General features: G+C 42.2%; 1 protein-coding gene across 2 annotated transcripts in view; it reads left to right on the forward strand.

The window, feature by feature from the left end:
- Window positions 1–21,648, forward strand: part of pik3c2a (phosphatidylinositol-4-phosphate 3-kinase, catalytic subunit type 2 alpha) — a 42,686-nt gene that overhangs the window by 16,742 nt on the left and 4,296 nt on the right. For both annotated transcript variants that reach the window (XM_041037660.1, XM_041037661.1), the window contains exons 5-27: window positions 4,398–4,518; window positions 5,910–6,021; window positions 6,283–6,362; window positions 6,912–6,975; window positions 7,833–7,979; window positions 8,081–8,114; window positions 8,319–8,559; window positions 10,937–11,059; window positions 11,210–11,377; window positions 12,064–12,178; window positions 12,778–12,920; window positions 14,879–15,070; window positions 15,366–15,459; window positions 15,655–15,749; window positions 16,132–16,312; window positions 16,433–16,537; window positions 17,353–17,445; window positions 18,039–18,168; window positions 18,323–18,459; window positions 19,209–19,378; window positions 20,092–20,248; window positions 20,885–20,994; window positions 21,440–21,647. In XM_041037660.1, the coding sequence (XP_040893594.1) occupies window positions 4,398–4,518; window positions 5,910–6,021; window positions 6,283–6,362; window positions 6,912–6,975; window positions 7,833–7,979; window positions 8,081–8,114; window positions 8,319–8,559; window positions 10,937–11,059; window positions 11,210–11,377; window positions 12,064–12,178; window positions 12,778–12,920; window positions 14,879–15,070; window positions 15,366–15,459; window positions 15,655–15,749; window positions 16,132–16,312; window positions 16,433–16,537; window positions 17,353–17,445; window positions 18,039–18,168; window positions 18,323–18,459; window positions 19,209–19,378; window positions 20,092–20,248; window positions 20,885–20,994; window positions 21,440–21,647 (3,020 nt within the window). The remainder of the gene's footprint in view (window positions 1–4,397; window positions 4,519–5,909; window positions 6,022–6,282; window positions 6,363–6,911; window positions 6,976–7,832; window positions 7,980–8,080; window positions 8,115–8,318; window positions 8,560–10,936; window positions 11,060–11,209; window positions 11,378–12,063; window positions 12,179–12,777; window positions 12,921–14,878; window positions 15,071–15,365; window positions 15,460–15,654; window positions 15,750–16,131; window positions 16,313–16,432; window positions 16,538–17,352; window positions 17,446–18,038; window positions 18,169–18,322; window positions 18,460–19,208; window positions 19,379–20,091; window positions 20,249–20,884; window positions 20,995–21,439; window position 21,648) is intronic.

Raw genomic sequence — 21,648 nt, forward strand, 5'->3', positions numbered from 1 at the left:
GACAAGATTTTGTAATTGAACTTTTAATTTAATTACAAGAATGTTCTGGTATTAGGAAGTGCAGAAAATGGTGCACCATCGCTTTAAAGTGAGCCAAAAAAGAAACCTTGTACTCCCTTTGCCTTTGAGAATGAACAGCTCAGATTGCAGATAAGAGAGCTCTGAAGGAGGAAACGACATTCACAGCTGCCAAAGTCTTCACCCCCTCCCCGCCTCATTTTTTTCTTTTTCTTTTCATTTTTTTCTGTCGTGGGAAGTACACTACGTTCCTTTCCTGCACAAATAAAGGTTTGTCCCCTCACCATGGAGTAGCCATGTTGGGCAAAAGGGACTGGAGTTTAGTTTTCCTTTTTGTTTTTTTGTTTTTTTCTAAGATTTTTGGTTTCCTTCCCTGGGTGTTTGGGGAGCTGTTATTGGCTAACCCCTCATTATGCACACACAAAACTACAAGCACTGTGACTGACATGTCTTTTGGGATGTGAAGCCAAGCACACTGGAGGCTGTCAGCCAGCCCAGAGGGCTTTTTTGTTAGACATATTACCCCAGCTGTGTGATCAAGTTCACCATTGTCTATCTGGGTCCCCGAGGACCAGCAGTGGACCGCTGTGTGTGTCTGTGTGTGTTTCTGTTTATCTATGTAAGTATGTCTGCCATCAGTATCTGACAACCCCATATTCTTAGGCATAGTAGACAAGTGTGTGTGTGTGTGTGTGTGTGTGTGTGTGTGTGTGTGTGTGTGTGTTTGTGTGTGTGTGTGTGTTTGTGTTTGTGTGACAGACTGTCCTACTGACCCAGACACTTCTCTGAATAACCCAGTTCAACAGCTACAAACTATAGGAAGTGTATTAACTACTTTCCTTGTTCTACATCCTAATTGTACTTTCCTAGCTTCCTGCCTTGACTCCAAGTTTACCTCGTCTTTCCTGCCTCAGCTGAGTTCACCTCCTTTAATCCCAGTGCCTGGGGTCACTTCCTCGGTTATACTTCCTTCTTTCCTAGTATGATGTCTTCTTTGATGTTTCCTGGTTGACATCCTATGTTGTCAGCAGCGTGTTGACCCACATAGTTGGTGTTTGGATTCCTCTGGTTGGACACGAATCTGCTTTCAGGAACAATAGGCCTCAGTTCTACTCAAAGCTTGGATAGATGGATAGAGAGATAGAGGACAGGGCAGGTACCTCTTTCACATTCCTCTCCTTTTTCTCATTCTTCGTTTCTTTCTCTGTCTCCTCCTTGTTTGTTCTGGCTTCTTTCTGTTTCTTTGCTGTTTCCATTGAACTTTTTCTGCCCTTCTCTTCCTGTCTCTTTGCCCTTGTCTTACAGTATTTTCTTCCACCCTTGTGCCCTTGCAGCATCTTCTCATCCATCTTTCTGTCCTCTTCACCTCTGTTTTGCTCTGTTGTCCCACTGAGTCTCTTGAGCCTGTCGTCATCACTTCAGAGACTACAGATTAATATGACACATAAGTTGGTTTTTCTCTCTTCCTTCTTCTGTCATCTCCTTTGTCCTTACTGACTTTTTCTGTCACACAACTTCTATTATGCCTCGATGTTCTTATTTATTTGCTTCTCTCTGCCTGTTATCTATTATGGAAAAGTCTGTATTGTGTAACTTTGTCTCAATATTGCAAAATGTTATAAAACATTAATTTGTGGCTGATTGTCTTGTGTAATTATGAAAAAAGAAACAATGGAAAGAATCTGAGCAAAGACAGATGTACTGAAGTTTTTTTTTTTTTTTTTTTAAATATATCTATCGTTATTCCTCGAGTCAATATTTTGCTTTTTCTTTTTTTTTTTCCTAAAGAGCAGGAAAAAAGAAAGACAACCAGTTCTTCCAGGGCTTGGCTGTGAACTGCTTCTGGCTTCTGGGGATTCCTCACATACTGTGGCTGAGAAGGGGAGATGGAGGGAGTGAGAGAGGGAAAAGCAATGCATAGAGACACAAAAGAGAGAGGGAGAAGGCAGAGACAAGGAGGAAGGGAAATTGGGAGCAGAGAGAAATGCAGAGGGAGAAAGTCAGGGAAAAAATTAGACAAGAAAAAAGGGGGAAAGACAATTTATGAGGAGAAGGAAACTAAATAGGGAGGTTTATGGAGAAAGAAAGTGATGAAGGCCCAGAGAAAGAAAATAAAATGAGACAGATTAAGAAAATAGGATGTATTGTAAAAGTCAGAGGAAATGCTGGGAGTTTGGCTCAGGTTACTGATCCTGTCTGTGGCTGGGGGGGGGGGGGGGGTGTTAGGGAGGAGGGAACACCATCATTATTCTCATTTCACACATAAAGACGAGAACTCCACTTTCCCCCCAGAACCTTTTCACTCTAATGGCACAATAAATGTGCAGGAATGTGACTTGGTTACACTTGGTAAAGAAGGATGCACTGATGCACATGACCACAGTTGGTACAAAGCAGCAACGTGTGATGGTGTTGGTGCAGGAAGCCCATGCGTTTCTTAAATATCGGTAATTGGCTGTGTATCATGTATGAACCATGTATGTTGTATGAAGAAAAATGATGCATCTTGTTACCGTTTGTCTCGAGATGTTCCTGTGTTATTTTGTGTTCATGTAGTATGACATTTAGAGATATCAGCTGTAGGTGAGAGTTCAGCAGTTCCACCAATGGTGAGATTGATGAACTGAAAAACGATTGGAATACTTGAGATCATTTCTTGACATCAGGGAGTCACAGAAGCTGTTACAGTATGCCTTAATCATGAATTTGCTTGCATTTTAGCCTTGAACTCTTCCATTTTCTGCCACTTTGTTCTTTAGCTTTCACACTAATTATTGTTTTCCAGTTTCCTCTGTATCTCCTTTCGTCTCTGAATCTGTGTCTGACTGTTGGACTTGATACAAAAGCAGAAGTCTCTGTTTGCTCTGAGCCATGGAGGGATTAAATCATTCCTCTTTAACGTCTTTACAAGGTCTGTCCTGTGGATTTAACAAGTGTTGAGTAACCTCTCACCAGCCCTCCTACCTAGATCCTACAAGACAGTGATTGGACCTGAAACCTAAATCAAAACCTATTTATTATGCTAGTTGTTGAAAAGTTATTGTGGTAGATTATTATTATTATTTAGCATCCCGTTTTACTCTAATTGTCCTTAGAAACGTGTGTCATCAGTATTTTTGCCCATATGTGACGCCGCCAAACACCTTTTACCAACCACAAGGTTGCCCTCAGAAATGCCCAGCCTGGAATTCCTTTACCACCTCAGAGCGCTCACAAAATTAGGCGTGACCTGTCTAATTGTTCCATAACTATTGTTATAGAACACTCCAGTACAGGTGTAACCTCCGCGACCACCTCCGCCACACAGGCATTCTGGACCTCGAAGCTAAAGCTACTGGTCTAAGCAGTAAGAAAAGACGCACCATTCCTCCGAAGGGTGGAGGTCTGTTATTGCTGGAGCTAGGGGTGGTCTCCCTCCCTGTGAACGTCTGTTAAGTAACCTGAGTGTGTGTGCTTTGTCCAAAGCTGAGATGTCTGTATGTGAAGAGTGTGTGTCTGTCTTTGTATCTGTCGGCCTGTGTTTGTGTATAGCCAAGGTTAAGAGTGTGTTAAAACCTCTCTAGAAGTAGCTAAACAGCAGAATAATCTGCCTTGTGTCGGGTTACACTCTCCACCCAGTGTTGTTTTGGCTGGACACATCAGATATGGAAGCACACACAAACATCTCGAGCTGACCCCAAATCCTCCCCTCTTCACATCATTCCCCGGCACAGCACACAGCGTTATTCCTTTGATTCGAGAACAGGTTTGATTTGAAGCGAAACTAGAGACGTTCAAAATATTGAAGGACGGTTTGTGGTTAGAGAGAAATTCCAATATCTGGAAGGTCCAGGGTTCAGTTCCCACAGCAGCAAGCAAACATGTCTGATAGCAACCACTGAAGCTCTTCATGGTCATTTTGACTAAGACTCCCACCTAAATGGGTAAATTATAACCCTTGACCTCTGACCCCTCTAATGCGCTTTATAGACGAGTACCTTGATTTGAACCAACACAAAGCTATTCCTTGCTGATATACCTTGTATCCTGTTGCTTCCCATGTGCTTTCAGTGTGCTGTAGCTGGAGTAAAGTATGCTATATGTAGCAGGAAGCTTGTTTTTTTGGTTTAAAAGAATTTTACCTCATCTCTCATTATGTCTTCTCTCTTTTTTTCTCTCTTCCATCATTCCCTTTCTTCCCTTTCCATCATTCTCCTCTTCCTCTTAATCTGTTTTTCACCAACCACTGATCCCTCCCTTCTTTCTGGCTTTTTGCTTTCACTGTCCCTCCCTCGCATCGGTCTCATGTGGTTCCCTTTCTTTCCATCAATTTCCCCAATCACCCTCTGTCCCTCCCTGTCTGCCTCCAATACTGTCTTATATCTCTGTCCCTTCCTCAGTGAGTTCTCCAGTGGAGTTGTTGATCAGTCAGACCCTCTGCTGGGTCCACGATGACCTGGACCAGGTCGACTTCTCCAGCTACCTGCTCAAAGTCTGTGGCCAGGAGGAGGTGCTGCAGAAGTGAGTATACACAAAAAGAAGACATGTTATGCTGCACAAGTTCTGTATTTTCCAGACCCATTAGCCCTAGCAAATGAAAGATTTCAGGCTGACTGGGCATTTTTGTCAAAAATGTGTAGGATTTTGAATGAGTTTCATTGGATTTTGTTTTCTTAGGCTCCCCTCTCTTTCCTCTGCCCCCCCCCCCGTTGAGTATCTCCCCCTCCCTCACTCTATCTTTTTCTCCATCACTCCTATTTTGGCATCCACCCAGACCGTTGTACAAATAGGACTGTGGGATGTTTCTATATCTCACCCCGCACCTTCCTCCACCTCTCCTCTCCATCTAAACTGGGATACATGGGAATGGTTGTGACCATACAAAGTTTTAAAGGCCCAGTACACCCAAATGTTCAAAGTTGCATATTTAATCTGTCTTGTAACTGATGAACATGTGAATGCTGTACAGTCATACACTGTGGCTATACACTGTACTAGCCAAACTGAGAATGTCCATAAACTATTATATTATCATTATTTATTTTTGTCAATTCCTGTAGTAGCCATGAAGACACTTGGAGATCTATTTTGCTTTTTTATATATTTTTTTGTTCTCTGCTGCTTTGAGGAAAATTTCAAACTCTACAAAAGCACTTAGAGCTGCTGTATAAAGACCTGTAAATCATGTTTATTATGGATGCTTTGATGCTTTCAACAGTAACGTCATTGTTTCACTTGAAATCATACTAAAGGCAGCACTTTCAGGTTGGGACCTGAAGCTTTGTACCATCTGCCAAATCCTGCATGTTGGCAATATTTGTTCTTGATATATAACTTAGTGAGAGTCCCCAGCCTCGCCAGTGCAAACTTGTTGAAACAGTAGCAAACTAATGCCCTGTATACATTCTTCTGCCTTTCAATCATAATGTAACCTCTCTCTGACTGTGATCCAATCAATTCAGAACCAAACATCAAGTAAATTTTGGCCACAGGTTCTGGATGTTATTGCTGCATTAAGGCATGGTCATAGAAAACCTTTTTTTCTGATTAGGCATGTGGGTGTGGGTGTTTTTTAAATCTTGCAGCCTTGACGAGACGCCTGCATCACCTTCCCAAACACAATTAGTGACAAAAATAGCAAAGTAAAATAATGCCACAATGCACATAGTGAATTGCCCCATTAAAGAGACTAAACAAACATAATTTTACATTTCAGGTAAGTGTCCATGGTCTAAGACGGGTAATCCACCCATAAACTCATAAGTTATGAAAAATAACACAATCCACTCCACTAAAGAGTCATTAGTCTCTATGTTCTTCTTTTTTTTCCCAATAACTGCTTGTTATTATCCTTAATAACAAAACTCAGTATGATTTTCATAACCTTGCCTGTCTGTTGCCCTGTGCCACAGTAAACACAGCCTAGGCAGCCACGAGTACGTCCAGAACTGCAGAAAGTGGGAGAATGAGATCACATTACAACTACTCTCTCACTCCACCATGAGAAGAGACCTGGCACGCAGTGTAAGTCACTACATCAAGCTAACACATGAGCTCATTTGAACTTTATAGGAGATTTTTACAATTTCAAGTTTTCAAGTAAGATTCATTTTTAACTTTTGTCCCACAGCTGGAAACTGGCAACACGAAATAGTTGTCAGTTTCCACTGGTGAAATGATGATCTCAACAATTTATAATGAGCCCACTGAGATCAAGCAGCCTGCTCTCTCTGCAGCTTATACGCGTGGTCAGTAAATCTTCACTGTGCGTTTTTTTTTTCTTAGGCGGAAGATGACAACTCTGCAGTAGACCCGGAGAAGCACCTGGGCCAGGTGGAGAGGCCTTTTAAGGAGAACGTCACCAGGTATGACTGAAAATATATATATGAAAAAATATATGGAAAAGCATGTAGTTACAGATCTTAACGTTTTATTTACTAGTGAAGAAACGTGTATAACATGTTTTATTAATTTGATTATGTTAAAGACAGAGTTTTACTACTTGTAGTATTTCAGTTGTTTTCTTTTAGTTGCATCTCTTGTTTGATCTTCAAAACGGTTGCTTCTCTTGAGATAAATGTTTAGTTCTAGTTTAGTTTGCAGGATTGATTCAGAATTAATTAATAAAGAATCTTCCAGAAGTTGTTTTCTTAACTATAGTATAATCTGACGTCATGATTTACAAATGATGCTCATGCTGTTTCTAAATGACAGACACAGTTTGGTTTGTTTTTTTTTATGATTATTGTATTAAAACAGATCTAATCGTCTTAAACTTAAGTTTACTTACAAGTTTACAAGTTTACATATGTTCTGTCCTCATCTGATTAGCACTGATAATGAGCCAAATGTAATCAAAGTCTTCCTGCCATTCCTCATTCCTCACTAATCTCTCTCTGTGTGTCTTCTTGCAGACAAGGCCTGGCAGACTATTTGGAAGGCTACCACAATCAAGTCAACATCTGTCTACAGAATGAGGTACATGTGGTCCCTGTGCAGGTTTGGGAAGTGAAGGAAAATGATGGAAAATTATTTTGATGATTTCCAGGTCTTTATTTTGGAAAACAAAATCTAGGCAAGTCTGGAAATTTGTCATTGCATTGTGAAATGTCTGTTTGTCCCTTTGTACAAAGCTAATATTAACTTATTTGTGTAGACTACTAGTTATATGTCCATGGTATCTGCAACCTACTCTGTACAAATGTACAGATGTAAAATGGGATGTTGTGTAGCTGCCTTGCGACTCGAGATTCATGTTGCCTTCAGGTCCCGTCTCTTGTTTCTACACCTAAATACAACAGGCATTCACTGAATAAAATAATGAAAGACTCGAGATATTGTTATCGGATCTCATGATGGTTTTGTGTTGATTCCAATACTTCATGTGTAAATGTTAGTAAACTAGGACATTCCTGGAATGCAGGCTTTCTAGAAACGGCACAACTGTTTTTCACATTAAAAACTGAAATCTTATGAAGGCATCAGGATTTATTTGACTGAACCACAACAGAATCACATTGTGTACATGAATTAATGTAGCATGCAAAAAAATGTGTTGTTTTCAGCCTTGTTTGTTCAAATGTGGGATGGTTAGATTTTGAAATACTGTTTAGATGAGAATCAGTTTGATGAATTGCTGGTGGGAGTCCTCTGACAGAGGCCTCCTGATGTGTTGTTCTTCAGTTAAACAGTTGGTTTGACTGTTGACTGAAAACTGAAAACAAAGAGTCCACATCAGGAGGATATCACTTTCACAACAGGCTGGCATGAGCTCATGAAGAGCGATGCATTTGTAATACACATGCTATACCAACCTGCTCCCTCTCTGGATTCAGAGTACCCAGTATAAGACGGTGGACCGGGTGGTGCAGACTGTGAAGAACCTTTGCTGTGCCCTGGATGAGGTGGAGACCCAAGCCATCACGGAGGCCGTCAAAAGGCTACGACACTCTGTCAATTTACCCAGGACACGCTCACCCAAGGTGGGCTCCTGACACATACTGCATGCACATATGCTCACTCATTCATAAGTGGTATTTTTTGGGAGCATGTCTTTCTAAGAGCAGCATGTTTTGCCTTGTAGATGGGGTCCACATCATCTGGTCAATCATCAAACGGTAAGTTGTACATATACCCACAGTTCCACTCAGTGTCCTCCTCATTCAACAAGACTTTGCTTGTTGCCCCATATATTAAAGAATGAATACACATGTGATTTATTCCAGTGATATTATGAATCTAATAATAACTGTGTTTGCAGTCCCAACTGTTACCATTTTATCTTTATGACTTCACATCCATCCTGAATCTGACCCTGACAGGTTACGCCAGTCCTGTGGAGGAGAGCATGGCCTTGTTAACGCAGGCTGTCTACGACCTGGCCAAGCTTTATTTGCGCTCCTTCTGTGCTCCCTCCGCCTCCTTCAGCTCGCTTCCGTCGCCCAAGGCTGCAGATGGGGAAGCTACGGAGGGGAGGAGCAGCAAAGAAGCTTCTGGTACCACAGACCACCTTCAGTTTACCCTGTTCGCCTTGCATGGCATCCCAGCCAACTGGGTCAGCAGGTAATCACCTGGAGAGGATTAACACTGAATCACTGCTTTGTTATTCAATAAAAAATATAAATGGTGGCAAGTAAATTGTTTGCTAGATAATGATAACATTTGTGCAGCACACCTTTGTAATCTACGTTTTGGTTATAAAGTTATTTTGGGAGGGGGTTTGTGATACATTATCCCAGTATTCAAAGCTAACACACATCATTATATTTTATGATACCAGAGTCTACAATGACAATGTTTCTCTGTATGACTACATGAAGCCTGCTGTTGCTTTAATGTTGCACCAGAATGTTTTATTTTTCCTCAAATCTTCGTCCAGACGTTCTGAGATCGTGATCATACTTGCAGCATACTATCCCTCACTGTAGGATAATTAACACCTATTCATGCATTTGTTCTTGCATCATCACCCACTTGCTCAGTATTATTAGTGCCACCCACATTTCACTAAAATGTATTTATGTAAGATAGGGTCAGAGATGATGACAGAAGGCAGTTCAGAATTATAATCACTTAATTTATCAAGTACAATGAGTGCGATAGCAGAAAAGCATAAATTCAAAATAATATGATGGTCAAAGAACACCGTTTGTCTCTCCAATAAGCTTGTATGATAATAATTTATTGGTGAGCAGCTAGTACCAAGCAGTTTTTTTTGGGTTTTTTTTTGGATAACTACAATAATACTGGTCAGTCTCTCAGGCTGCTGTCACACCGTGTAGTTCTGTTTTCGTCTACTACACAAACGGCTCCGGTGTTGCTCCCCGTGTCTTATTTTTCCATGCCAGTGTCCAGTTTCACCCTGACTTTATCTCCCGCATGTGTCTGGAACAGAGCTAAGCCAAATTTTCCATTCCCAGTTCTGCCATGCATCAGGGAGCAGGATCAGAACATTTCTGACAACCCCTTCCACAACACCAGGACCTTGCATAGGTTTTAAAAATATAGGAAGGTATGAAAATGTACTTTCATACTCTAATTGCAGGGAAAACATCAGAGGGTTTAAAGGCTTTGAAATTGTACAGGAGGTTTTAGTGAGAATGGAAACATTTTATTGATGAAGCACAATCAGTGTATAAATCATGGTGAATATATAGGAACTGTAACCCTCACTGTGAGATGGAGGCCGCTGTGGTGCCTTCTGTCCATGGTAATTTTCTGGTTGGCCAGTGGGGCCTTCATAAAGAGAGGAACTGCTTAATAACAGGCCTATTTACTGCAGCACAGCCTCTTCCAGCTGCTATTTTAAGACAGCACCAAACATTGCTTCAGCAACAGTCATTCCAAAGACACCTCCAAAAATATTTAGCTCCTCTCAACCCAAGGCCAGAGGGACACAGCGAGTACAGTGTTTCCCAGCCCAGACGGGTGGCTAGGCCTATCTGTTGTGTTGCGGTGTTACTCTAATACCCCGTTATTGAAGTCTGGGTGTTTGGGGTTGTTGTGGCTAGTGTGTCATCCATCTGGAGCCTCTGTAGATGCCATTCCTTTTAAATGTGCTAGATCCAGGGCCCCGGTACTGTGTATAATGGCTCACTGATAGACTTACTGGAACTCTTCAATGGAAGTGAGGGATTGTTCATGTAAGTAGTTCCACCTGTGCTTTCCTTGTTATAACAAGTCCAAACGTTTGCTGTGAAAAAGGCGTGTTAGTACACAGAGTTTGGTGACCTCAGGTGATCCTCAGCAGTAGGCTGCATAAGTTGGGGCAGTGTTTGAGAAGCAAACCTGTGACAGGAAGGTTGTCCCTCGTTTCTTAACCTGCAGCTGTCCCAGTGAAGCTGCTCTGTGTCCTTCAGATCAGACTGTGGTTTGAGGTTCAGGTGTGAATTTGTGCATCTGTGTATCTGTAAAGGAGACTTGTAATGCATTAATACTGTAATGCTGCCTGATTAGACCTCTTCTCAGGTCCCAGTGGACAGGTACAGAGCAGCCTCCCTGGATTAAAATCAACCTGAGATTTTAATCTCAGGTTGATGAAGTATAATAATAATAACACTTACGTGGCTGTTGAGAGCCTGATAATACCAGCACATACTGTATTCAGTTATCAGTGGTCTGATTCAGGCCAGTAGTTTGCTGTTTCAAGTCCCAAACTGTTTGGTTTGTCTGACTGGGGAACGTGAACGAGATGTTGCCCCACTTCCTTGTGTATGAGCAAGGCGCTCAGCCCCCAGTTGCTCCCAGGTTGAAGTGTGCGTCCTCTGCGACACAGGACTTTGCTAAAGTAGGCAAGCATGTGTAATGCACTGTGGATTAAAAAGTAATGATATTGTTTTTACTTTATAGAACTTTTAATAATCTGTAGTTTGTGCTTAATTCAAGTTAAATAAACACTGAGCCTGTATTTATTGTGTTGTTGTTTGCTGTGTTGTTTCAGCTATGAGAAGTACTTCCTGATGTGCTCCCTCACCCACAATGGCAAGAACCTGTTTAAACCGGTCCAGTCCAAGAGAGTGGGCACATACAAAAGCTTCTTCTACCACATCAAATGGGATGAACTGTGAGTAACTGCCTTGCCCTCTTTTCTTTCTTGCCTGTCTTTTCCACTCCTTTCCTTTTCTTTTTTCTCTCTTCCAACAACAACAACAACGACAATGTGACGTTTGTACTGTCCTTCCATGATGCTGACACTGTCCTTGTCTCCCCCAAGGATCAACTTCCCCATAGCAGTAGCTGTGCTCCCGCTGGAGTCCATACTGAGCCTGACTCTTTTCGGGGTGCTGAACCAGAATGCCGGCGGCTCGCCAGACTCCAACAAACAGAGGAAAGCTCCAGAGCAGCTGGGCAAAGTCTCTATGCCGCTCTTTGACTTCAGAGGGTGAGGACAGAGGAACAGCTGGTTGTGGCTCGATTCATGTTTTTGTGTATTTTAGTTCTGTGCGTTCACATCATTTGTGCCTTCCATCAGTTTTCCCTTCACACAAAGCAAACTGAAGAGGAAACCATACTCTTTAAACCTACATAAGCTGAAAAATAACAGTAACTACCAGGTATGGACAGATTATGCAAAAATGGTTTCCCGGGCTCAGATGGGTAAAAGGCCCCCCCCACCCCTCCTTTTATAGGACCCCAAAACTGAAAGAGACACAAGTCGTGTTTGTAGTAATTTTTCTTCTCTTTTTCGTTGTTTTCGCCTCTTTGTAATCATCTTGTGTCTCTTTGTGGCAGTTTTCTTTTTAAATTACTCTCTGCATTTTACATGAGTCTTTGTTTGGTTGCTCTGCCTCTCCTTTGGCATTGTTTTGTATCTGGTCATTTTGTGTCTTTAAACTGAGCTCCGTGACTTTCAAACAAGAAATACTAACAGTAAGTTCACAGGGATGGTTTGGCCCAGTGGCCCCCTCACTTCTTAGGGCCCTTGGCCTGGGCCCAGCTGACCCGTTCGGTAATCCATCCACGAAAAAAGGGGATGAACAATATTCTTGTTGCGTGTGGAGCACATAGATTGGTCACTCGGATTGTTTTGGGTTTTGTTGTTGTTTTATTGCTGACTGTGTGTTTCAGGGTGCTTGCCAGGGGCAGCAGGCTGCTGTGTCTGTGGACATCTGCCCAGGGAGCTGCTGCTGCTGGCTCTGCAGGCAGCCGCAAACGGATGCCCACAGAGAGAATTATACTGCAGGTTGGTGGTGGTGGTGCTATTAGCATCTCTTATAGTAGCATCAGTGCTTGCACTAATTTTAGTACTGCTAATAGTCATGGTGCATTAACAGTGGCAGTAGTTTTGCAAGTCACTATCAGAGCAGTGTTTATAGATAATAAATTATTTTGTGTTTATTTGTAATAGTGTATATAGTGAGCTTAGTTGTAGGCAGTAACTAAGAGACAAGTTTGGTGCAGTAGTACAGTTGCATGCAATAGTAGAAGCTGTCATAGTTCTAGTGATTACAGTGATTTAATTAGTAGCAGCCATAGTAGCCAGGATAGAAGTACTACAAGTAATAGCGATGAGTAGTGGTAATAGAGGTGGTAGTACTGGTGGCTTTAGTAGTGTGACCTGTGCTTTTAATTAAGTTCTTGTGCTGTGGTTTTAATTATGTCAAGCAGTGTAACATCAACAACCTTGTATTTTATTTGTTTTATTCCAATTTTCTGTTTTTTATTTTCAGTCATTTTCTTCAAACATGAAAGAACATGGTGTACCTGTGAAGAAATGTGTCATCTTGAAGTTACTTCAGAGAAATAAACTGATCCAAACTCTGGTATGCGTGTTCCCGTCAGGTGGACTTTCCCAGCTCAGCGGTGGATGTTTTATATGTGGGACCCAAGGAAGCCCCCAGCCCGGAGCCCCACACTCTGGAGGAGCTGGATCCAGACCTCCGACGCAAACTGGAGAAAATCTGCAGCCGAGCCTCCAATTTCGGGTAGGGGAATCTCCCTCATGTTTCCAAAACTATAATGGGGAGATCGCAATACGAACATTTGGATCTGAGAGTAAATATCATAAACACTTCTGACAAGTAATGTGTCAGCCTTTCCTGCTGTTTCCGTCACTTCAGCTCGGAGAGTTTGTAAGGGAAAGTTTGGGTTTGCAGGAATGATTTCAAACAAAAGCACTGGCATCAGTTAACGTCACCAAAGAGGTTGCCTTGATGTGCAAAACAGACGTGCTTCTTGCACAAACACAAGAGGCTTGATGCAGGTACTGGATAGTCTAATGAATTCTCGACCTGTGACTAAAATGTGCATCTGCATGAAAAAAGCAACAAAGCCTGATACCAAATTTACCTTTGCAACATAGTGCCCTGTGGATTAATGAGTGTAAGGCCACGTGTGAAACATCACTGAGTTTGTAATGGAGTGTTTGTCACTACCAAACGAGTGCTGCTTTATAAAATCAATATGTTTTTGGTTTTACTTTACCTCGTGAAAAAAATGTGACCTCGGGGAATCCAAACCACACTTTTGAATGGTGCATAATGTTGAATATAAATGTGCCTCCAAATTATAATTGTAGTCCATTGACAGCTGGCTGAGCTTTTTGTAGACTTACAGTACTTAGTGTTATGAGAGTTTTAAAAAAACATGCACATCCCCTTCAGCAGACAGCTTTTTGGCTTTCTCTCAGACCACCCAAAAATCCACTGGACTTACTAGATTTAAGCAGAGATTTTAAAAAATGCCACTGACTTTGCCAGCCTGAGTCCCCCATAAACGCCTGTATGTTGTCCGCTCCAGTCTTTCTGTTCTCTTCCAGCTGCTCCGGGCCCAGCTAAATGCTCTCTTACGCCTGCTGCCAGCCAAATCTCCTCCACTCTGCCAAGATCCATGAGTCTCTACCGGCACTTTAGCACAGAGTGCTCTCTCACTGGGCTCTCACCGCCTGCTTTCTGTCCGTCCCATTCATTTCTCCAGCCTCTATGGAGTTGTTCAGCTGCAGTTTCACTGATCTGTCGTGTGTCGATTGAGTGTGTGCAATAATCCATCAATCCCTGACGGAGACATTTTTCATTTTTATTACTACAGGGAGGTCAGGGTCAGGTATGGACCAACAGCTCTGGCAACTTCAGACTAACTAATGTTTGCTGACAGAGCTTGTTTGGTTTCTGCTCTGCTTCACAAAGTGACACAGTGATGTCCTTAAGTGCATTTTCTCGCAGCACAGCTGGACAGGACTCGAGCCAAATTTCAGACTTAATCAATAGTGTTAGAAATTTTATTTCCTTGTGTTTTTTTTTTAACTACCAGAATCATATGACTCTCAAGTCTTATGATATGATAGCATTCTTTTACCTGTATTTTCCAAGGACAGGTTATCTGAACATGCCATCTCTTTTATTTTCAGTTTGTTTCACAACAAATTCATGCACACACTTTTGGACCATTCTTAATAACTAGCCTAACACTGCTGACCACTGTGGATTTCCACTAGAGATGGTGGAAGGCCTTCGAATAGGTGTGATATTTCTTGCTTAAATGTACTGTACATTGAGATGTAGTTTTCGAGCAGATGTCGAGTTCATTGCTCAGATGTTTTGAGACTAAATTACACTGGTGACCTTACTATCACATTGCTGTTTATATATTTAGCATTGCATTTGTGTGATTCTATGAAGTGCTCTTCTTCTGTCGTCTGTTTTAAACATTATTGTTGATCCTGCCAACTAAACTCCACATTCTGTTCACATTCTTTTAGTTTATGTTCACAGTGTTGAAACAGAGGTAGTTTTTAAGTGCTGAAAGACAAAACATGATAAATTTGAGATGGTTAAATTGATGGATACATCTGATTAAAAAGATGTTTAAGATCTAAAGATTTATGACTTATAAAAATCTTTATTTATTATTATATTTCCCTCTTCCCTCTCTGCTCTGTCTCCAGTCTGAAGCGGGCAGATCATCAGATCCTATGGGACCATCGACTCCACTGTGAGAGGGACCACCCCAGCAGCCTGCCCAAGGTGCTGGCCAGTGCACCCAGCTGGGACTGGGCCAGCATGGCTCACATCCACTCCCTGCTGCACCACTGGCCCCCTCTGCCCCCCGTCATTGCGCTGGAGCTGCTCGACTCAAAGTACGTACTTTCCTCAATACTTATACACACATTTGTTCTGTGGCACCACTGGTCCCTAATATATTTGAAAGGATTTAAACTTTTAAAAAGTAGAAAATGTATTTTATTGTCTCTTAATATTGAATTGCTTGCTCTCTTTATCAGTAAATGTATCATTACATTTTGATTTGTTTAGGTTTGTGACTGGAGTTAATGATGAAGTTTGTTTCCTGGTGAAGCTAAAGTCAAGTCTCTTTTCCATTTAATCTTTTTTTGTTATAATACCTTGTGTGTAATTGTGTGTGTGTGTGTGTAGGTTTGCAGATACAGAGGTGAGAAGTGTTGCTGTTAGTTGGATTGAGAAGAGCAGTGACGATGAACTAGCTGACTACCTGCCACAACTAGTACAGGTACGGCTAAAAATACTTTACATGCTTCTTTAAAATACTCACGTTCATTTTTATGGAGTCATTGAAACTCACATGTTCATTCACCCAGACGCTCACTCATTCACTTATTACTCAACTTTATATGCGTTTACTCCCTTTCGCTCACAGTTCCTCCATTTATAAATCTTAGTCCCATTTCTCTTTTGTCTTTTCCAGGCCTTAAAGTTTGAGTGTCACCTAAAGAATGCCCTCGTCATGTTCCTGCTGTCCAGGGCACAGGGCAACATCAGCATCGCCCACTACCTCTTCTGGTGAGTCTGCAGCAGCCCTGAGGGACTGACATGTGTTATTCAGCTGTATGTAAGGATGGTCATACAGCACTTTACTGTGCTTTTATTTTCCCATAAAAGCTTTGTATAAGTTACTTATTAAAACTAAGCGGTACCTTGTAATTTATTGTTTTTAACTTATGATCTCAGTGTTGAGCTTCTCTGTAGTGAATGTAGTAATAGCAGGTTATCTGCTGAATCCAGCTCTAGACACCACACTTAAAATTGCAGCTTAGCTGGAAATCATTTGGAATCATAATTTTACTTGATGTTGAGCACTTTGATGCTGATGACATAAAAACAGGCTAAGATGCCCAAGATGAAAGTGTCCTTTAAAGTTGTGATGTGTGTGTCATGGCTGCAGGCTGCTAAAGGACGCTGTGCAGGATCCAGCCTGGGGCCGGCGATATGAACGGGTGCTGGGTGCCCTGCTGTGTCTGTGCGGAGCCAAGCTGAGGGCGGAGCTGGAGAAACAGACTCACTTGGTCACCCTACTGGGAGCCGTGGCTGAGCGGGTCAGGCAGGCCGGGGGATCCACACGGCAGGTTAGTGCATGTACAGTTGCGATCTGACTGCAATACTGTATTTTACTGTATTCTGTATGTGTGTAATAACAGCTGTGCGTGGGTTTTTGTGCGTGCGTGCGTGTGTGTGTGTGTTTTCAGGTGGCACTGCAGGAGGGCCTTGAAAATGTTCAGAACTTTTTCCAAAGGAACTCCTGCCGACTGCCCCTGAGCCCAAGTCTGGTGGCCAAGGAACTGAACATCAAGGTAACACATACACACACACACAAAATACACAGGCCCTAAAAATTCACAACAATTTTGCACAAACAAAATCTAAATCTATTCTCTTTATTTTGTTCAGTTTTATAAACCTGATCTACAAAGGACTAACAGTACTGAATTCCTAACAGTAACTCTGAATATGAATACGCAGAAAGCAGGAGAACAAGAAAATCCCAGCTGCAGTCGAGACTGCAACTGTTGGCCAGGAAACAGGAAAACAACCACATTCTCTTTTGTAGAACCTCTGAGCTTTAAGCCACAGAAGAAATTAGCTCATTAAACTGCAGTTTGCCCAAAATATAAAACACGTGCATGCACATATTTTCGAATATCATACAGATATTCATCATAGATAATGAGATCCTTCAGATGGTACACCCTCTAATATCTGCATGTACAGGAGGGATCACTGCTTGGCAGTAAAGGTGTTGTGGGAGTTAAAGTAGCTTTTAATCAGACCTTCCTACTCTTGTTCAGCAGCCTGCGTTACTCATACTTTATAGAAGCAGTTATTGTTTAATTGGTAATTAAATGCAAACTCTCAGTTACACTTGATATTATTGGATCCCTTAAATGTAAATCACTGAGACCAGTTCCTTTACTGTTTTATCTGTCCACATCGGTGTGTTTGAATTATCCAGACAGAAATCTGTCACTGAACAGTGACATTTTTGAACAATAAAGAAAGACATGTTTAGATCCTGTTGTACATCCTGTTATATTGCATGATCTGAGAAAACAGTGTGATGTAATGCAGAAGATAAAATCATACTGTGTGTTTATTTGGGTGTGTGTAGGCCTGTTCCTTCTTCAACTCCAACGCAGTTCCCCTCAAGTTGGCCCTGGTCAACGCCGACCCACTGGGAGAAGAGATCAATGTTATGTTCAAGGTGCTGTGCACTCGCACACACGCACACATTTGGGTCTTTCTGCAGTTGTGAGGACGCTCTTTGACAAAATACGTCCCATAGCCCCTTACCCTAACCTTTACCATCACAACTAAATGCCTGACCCCAACCTTTACTCTAATCTTAACCTAAACCTGATTCTAACCTGAACCTTAAAACCAAGTCATAACCATTAAACAGCCCTTTGAAGGTGCGAGGACTGGTAAACCCGTCCTCACAATTATGGTTTCGAGCCACAGTTTGTCCACACAACCACAGAAAGACATGTACACAACACACACGCACACAAAAATGGAAAATGCCTCTGTGAAAAGCCATCAGTTATTTAAAGAAATACGTGAGAACCGGTTCCTGTGCATCTTTCACACATCATCAGTTTAAACTGTGCAGTAGTTATCAAGTACATCAAAACTTGTGACCAACCGTTGACATGCTTCTCATCAAACCTTGCGCCCCCTGGTGGCTGAAGTAATACCCAGCCAGTAATAACAAAAGTGCAGAGTTTTATTGTCATCTCTGTCTCTCCTGCTCTGTCTCTCTCTCTCTGTCTGTCTGCCTGTCTGATTGTGCATCAGGTTGGAGAAGACCTGAGGCAGGACATGTTGGCTCTTCAGATGATCCGCATCATGGACCGCATCTGGCTGCAGGAGGGCCTGGACCTCCGCATCGTCAACTTCAAATGCATCTCCACTGGCAAAGACAAAGGTAACAGACAAACACATACAGACACACTAAAATCAGTCAACTTTTGAATGTGTCCCTCGGACCACAGCACAGGCACACTGAGCATTGCGCAGACGTTTTTGTAATGTTAGGTGTGCTCGCATTGTTTGAATAAAAGCTGTGATGTCTTGTCCAGGTATGGTGGAGCTGGTGCCGTCCTCTGACACCCTGAGAAAGATCCAGGTGGAGTACGGCGTCACCGGATCCTTTAAGGACAAACCGTTGGCAGAGTGGCTCCGCAAGTACAACCCCGCTGAGGACGAGTATGAGAAGGTACACAGATGAAGGATGTGCCTGCACATGTGCAATTAAAGGAGAACAGCTGAGGAGCTACTACTGTAAACCCACAGCAGCTGTTGATGACAGAAAAAATAGAATCCCATCATGTTTATGTTTTTTTTTTTTAATTGACTGACTGCACAGTATAGTTGCAGTCATTGTTTCTAAATAAGCTTTACATTTAACAAACATTTGACAGAGTATTCATTTCACATCCATGCTTTTCAATCTAGTCTTATGATATAAATCAGAAGTGGTAAAAAAAATGGCTCAGACATTAAAACCAGACTTTTCTTGTGACACAGTAGGAGAGTGTGTTTTATGTGTGTGTTTTAACTCCTGTGTAGGAGTTAAAACACATTGTTAAAGGACTCTTGAAGTTTATGGCAAGAGTAAAACTGAATGACCTTTTACACTATAAACCTATAAATGTGAAACCTTACCCCCAGCTGATAACCTCTGACTCTGAAAATCTTGGAAGTTAAGCAGGACGCAGGAATAAACTTGTCACTAGATGAAGCTCTGCTGTTTTTTGAGGCTATTGACTGCAGTGTGTTCTTTTGCCACACTCAAAATAGTTTCATCATTTCTGGATTTTCTTAAAACCTGTTGAAATGTTGGGAATACCTCTTGTATCTCTTGTCAGAAGCTTCACTTCCCTCTCAAGCATTTAGGCTTTTATCCTCCTTAACAAAATCAGCCAAAGCTACATTACACTCTTTCTCTCTTCTTCTTCTTTTTAGGCATCAGAGAACTTCATCTACTCATGTGCGGGATGTTGTGTTGCAACCTACGTACTGGGTATCTGTGATCGTCACAATGACAACATCATGCTGCGCTCCACTGGCCACATGTTCCACATCGACTTTGGCAAGTTCCTGGGCCACGCCCAGATGTTTGGCAGCTTCAAAAGGTGAAAATCAGATGTGCCCTTTGGTGCTTGGTCGTGTGCTTGGTCGTGTGCATGCACGTGTGCAAGCGCATGTCAGATAAAATGTGCTTTGGTGCGTTATCAGGGTTTATAAGGTGGTGTACCAGGATGTTCATAGTCATCAGAGTGTAGGTTAAAGGTCCCGTATCAGCTGATTTCAATGGGAAACCCTATCATGCAATCCTAAAGGAGTACATAAAGTTGTTGGCAGATTGACCCGTTGGTGACTGAACCCATTACAATTATTATCATCATCATCGTTTGGTAAGCTGCTCAGCAAGAAACTCAATGACCCACGATTCGCTTCTGAGTTTCAGGTGTAGGAGAAATACAGTAGGTTTTGCTATAGAGCAAGATTAATGTGTTTTCAAGCATGACCTGGTTCATAGCTCACACATTCACAGACATACCCTGCTGGGATCTGTCCAGGTGGGCTGCCCTACAACCACACCGCATTTCCATTTTTGGCCTCTAAGCATCTTCACTGAAGTACATCGAGGTTTTGCAGTAACTTGCTGAAGGCTGCCCCTTTGTAACACTGTTGTGTTATAGGTGAAGAAGTGCTTTCACTTTCCTAATCCAGATCTTCCCAGGGATTTGAACCAAAGAAATATGACCCACAAACCCTTTTTTTCTAACTTCTCTGCTCCTCAGAAGCTGAATCTGAATCCTCTCCCCTCCTTCTTTCCCATCAGGGACCGAGCTCCGTTCGTTCTGACCTCTGACATGGCGTACGTCATCAATGGAGGCGAGCGTCCCACCAGTCGTTTCCAGCTGTTTGTAGACTTGTGTTGTCAGGCCTACAACCTCATCCGCAAGCACTCCGGGCTTTTCCTCAACCTGTTGTCACTGGTGAGACAGAGAAGGATGGGCAGTTGACATTTGTCCTGGTTGAAATTTTGGTTGTAGAGTTGTTGTTCTAGATTCTTGTTCTTGTATTTTTATTCTGTTGACTTGATAACTACCATACTACCTTTTCTGTCTTCAGATTAGTTTTGTTTTTCTGTTTGTTTGTTTGTTTTTTGAGTCTCAGCAGTTTTGACCTCCTTTTTGATGCAGCCTCCCCGTTTAGCTGCAACATTTTCTTTTGCACCTGCAAGAACCACAATACCAAGACGTGTATGATGCAAACAAAGAGCAGTGCTGTTGCAGCAGGGCCTTGATAATAAATTAGTGCTTCACTGTTGTCCTGGAAATGTCAGTTTATTGAATATTCTGTAGCACAGGTGGCTGCTTGATGTCGTTTCTGAAAAGAGTTTTTGCTGTTTGTTGTATGTCTAAAAGGGAAAGTGGTTCTTTAACGTGGATATGCACTGTTTTGAAGATTAAGTCTTAATTGTTATGTTAGATGTAGAATGTAATCTTAATAATCTTACTGTACAGGGTGAGGGGTAATAAATAGGTACATCTGCTTAAACTACTTTGGAAATGAATAACTCAAAAATTGTATTTGGCCTCGTGCTCATCTCTTCTCATTGTGTGTCACAGATGACGTCGTCAGGCCTCCCAGAGCTGACGGGCTCTCAGGATCTAAAGTACGTGTTTGATGCACTGCAGCCCCACAACACAGACGCTGAGGCAACTATCTTCTTCACCAGGTGACACACCACAACTGCTCTTCTCCCTTTCCCCGATCCTAAAACAGCTGTCTCCACTTCTTCCATGTGCACAACTGCTATTTTGGACAAACCTGTTATTCTGAGTACAGTGAGTTCTAGGACATTTTTTTTCTTGCTGCTACAAACTGAAGATCCACCAGGTGGCAGTATAGGCATAGGAAGGACAAGAGTAGGCGCTGTCTCACATTACAACAAGCAAAACTCCTGACACAGTAGAAGCAGTATCAGGTGGACCTTGTTTTTCTAATACCAGTCAGGCTGGATTGGAACAAAGCCTGTTGACAGAAAATGTAATTTGATAACATTTCCTTAAAGGTCTAAACAGCATATTTTGCAATTTGTGCTTGTGTCTCATCTGTACCTCATGTCTCTTATTTCCCCTTCATTGTCTCCTTTTGTTCCTCTCTTACCCCATTGTCTCCAGGCTAATTGAGTCCAGTCTGGGCAGTGTGGCCACCAAGTTCAACTTCTTCATCCATAATCTCGCCCAGCTACGATTCTCCGGTCTGCCGGCCAGTGACGAGCCCATTCTGTCTTTCTCCCCCAAGACTTACACCCTGAAACAGGAGGGCCGCATCCTCCACGCCTCCATCTTCTCCTTTCAGAAGAGATACAACCCCGACAAGCATTATG

Source organism: Toxotes jaculatrix, chromosome 5 (assembly GCF_017976425.1).
Source record: "Toxotes jaculatrix isolate fToxJac2 chromosome 5, fToxJac2.pri, whole genome shotgun sequence".
Classification (NCBI taxonomy): Eukaryota; Metazoa; Chordata; class Actinopteri; family Toxotidae; genus Toxotes; species Toxotes jaculatrix.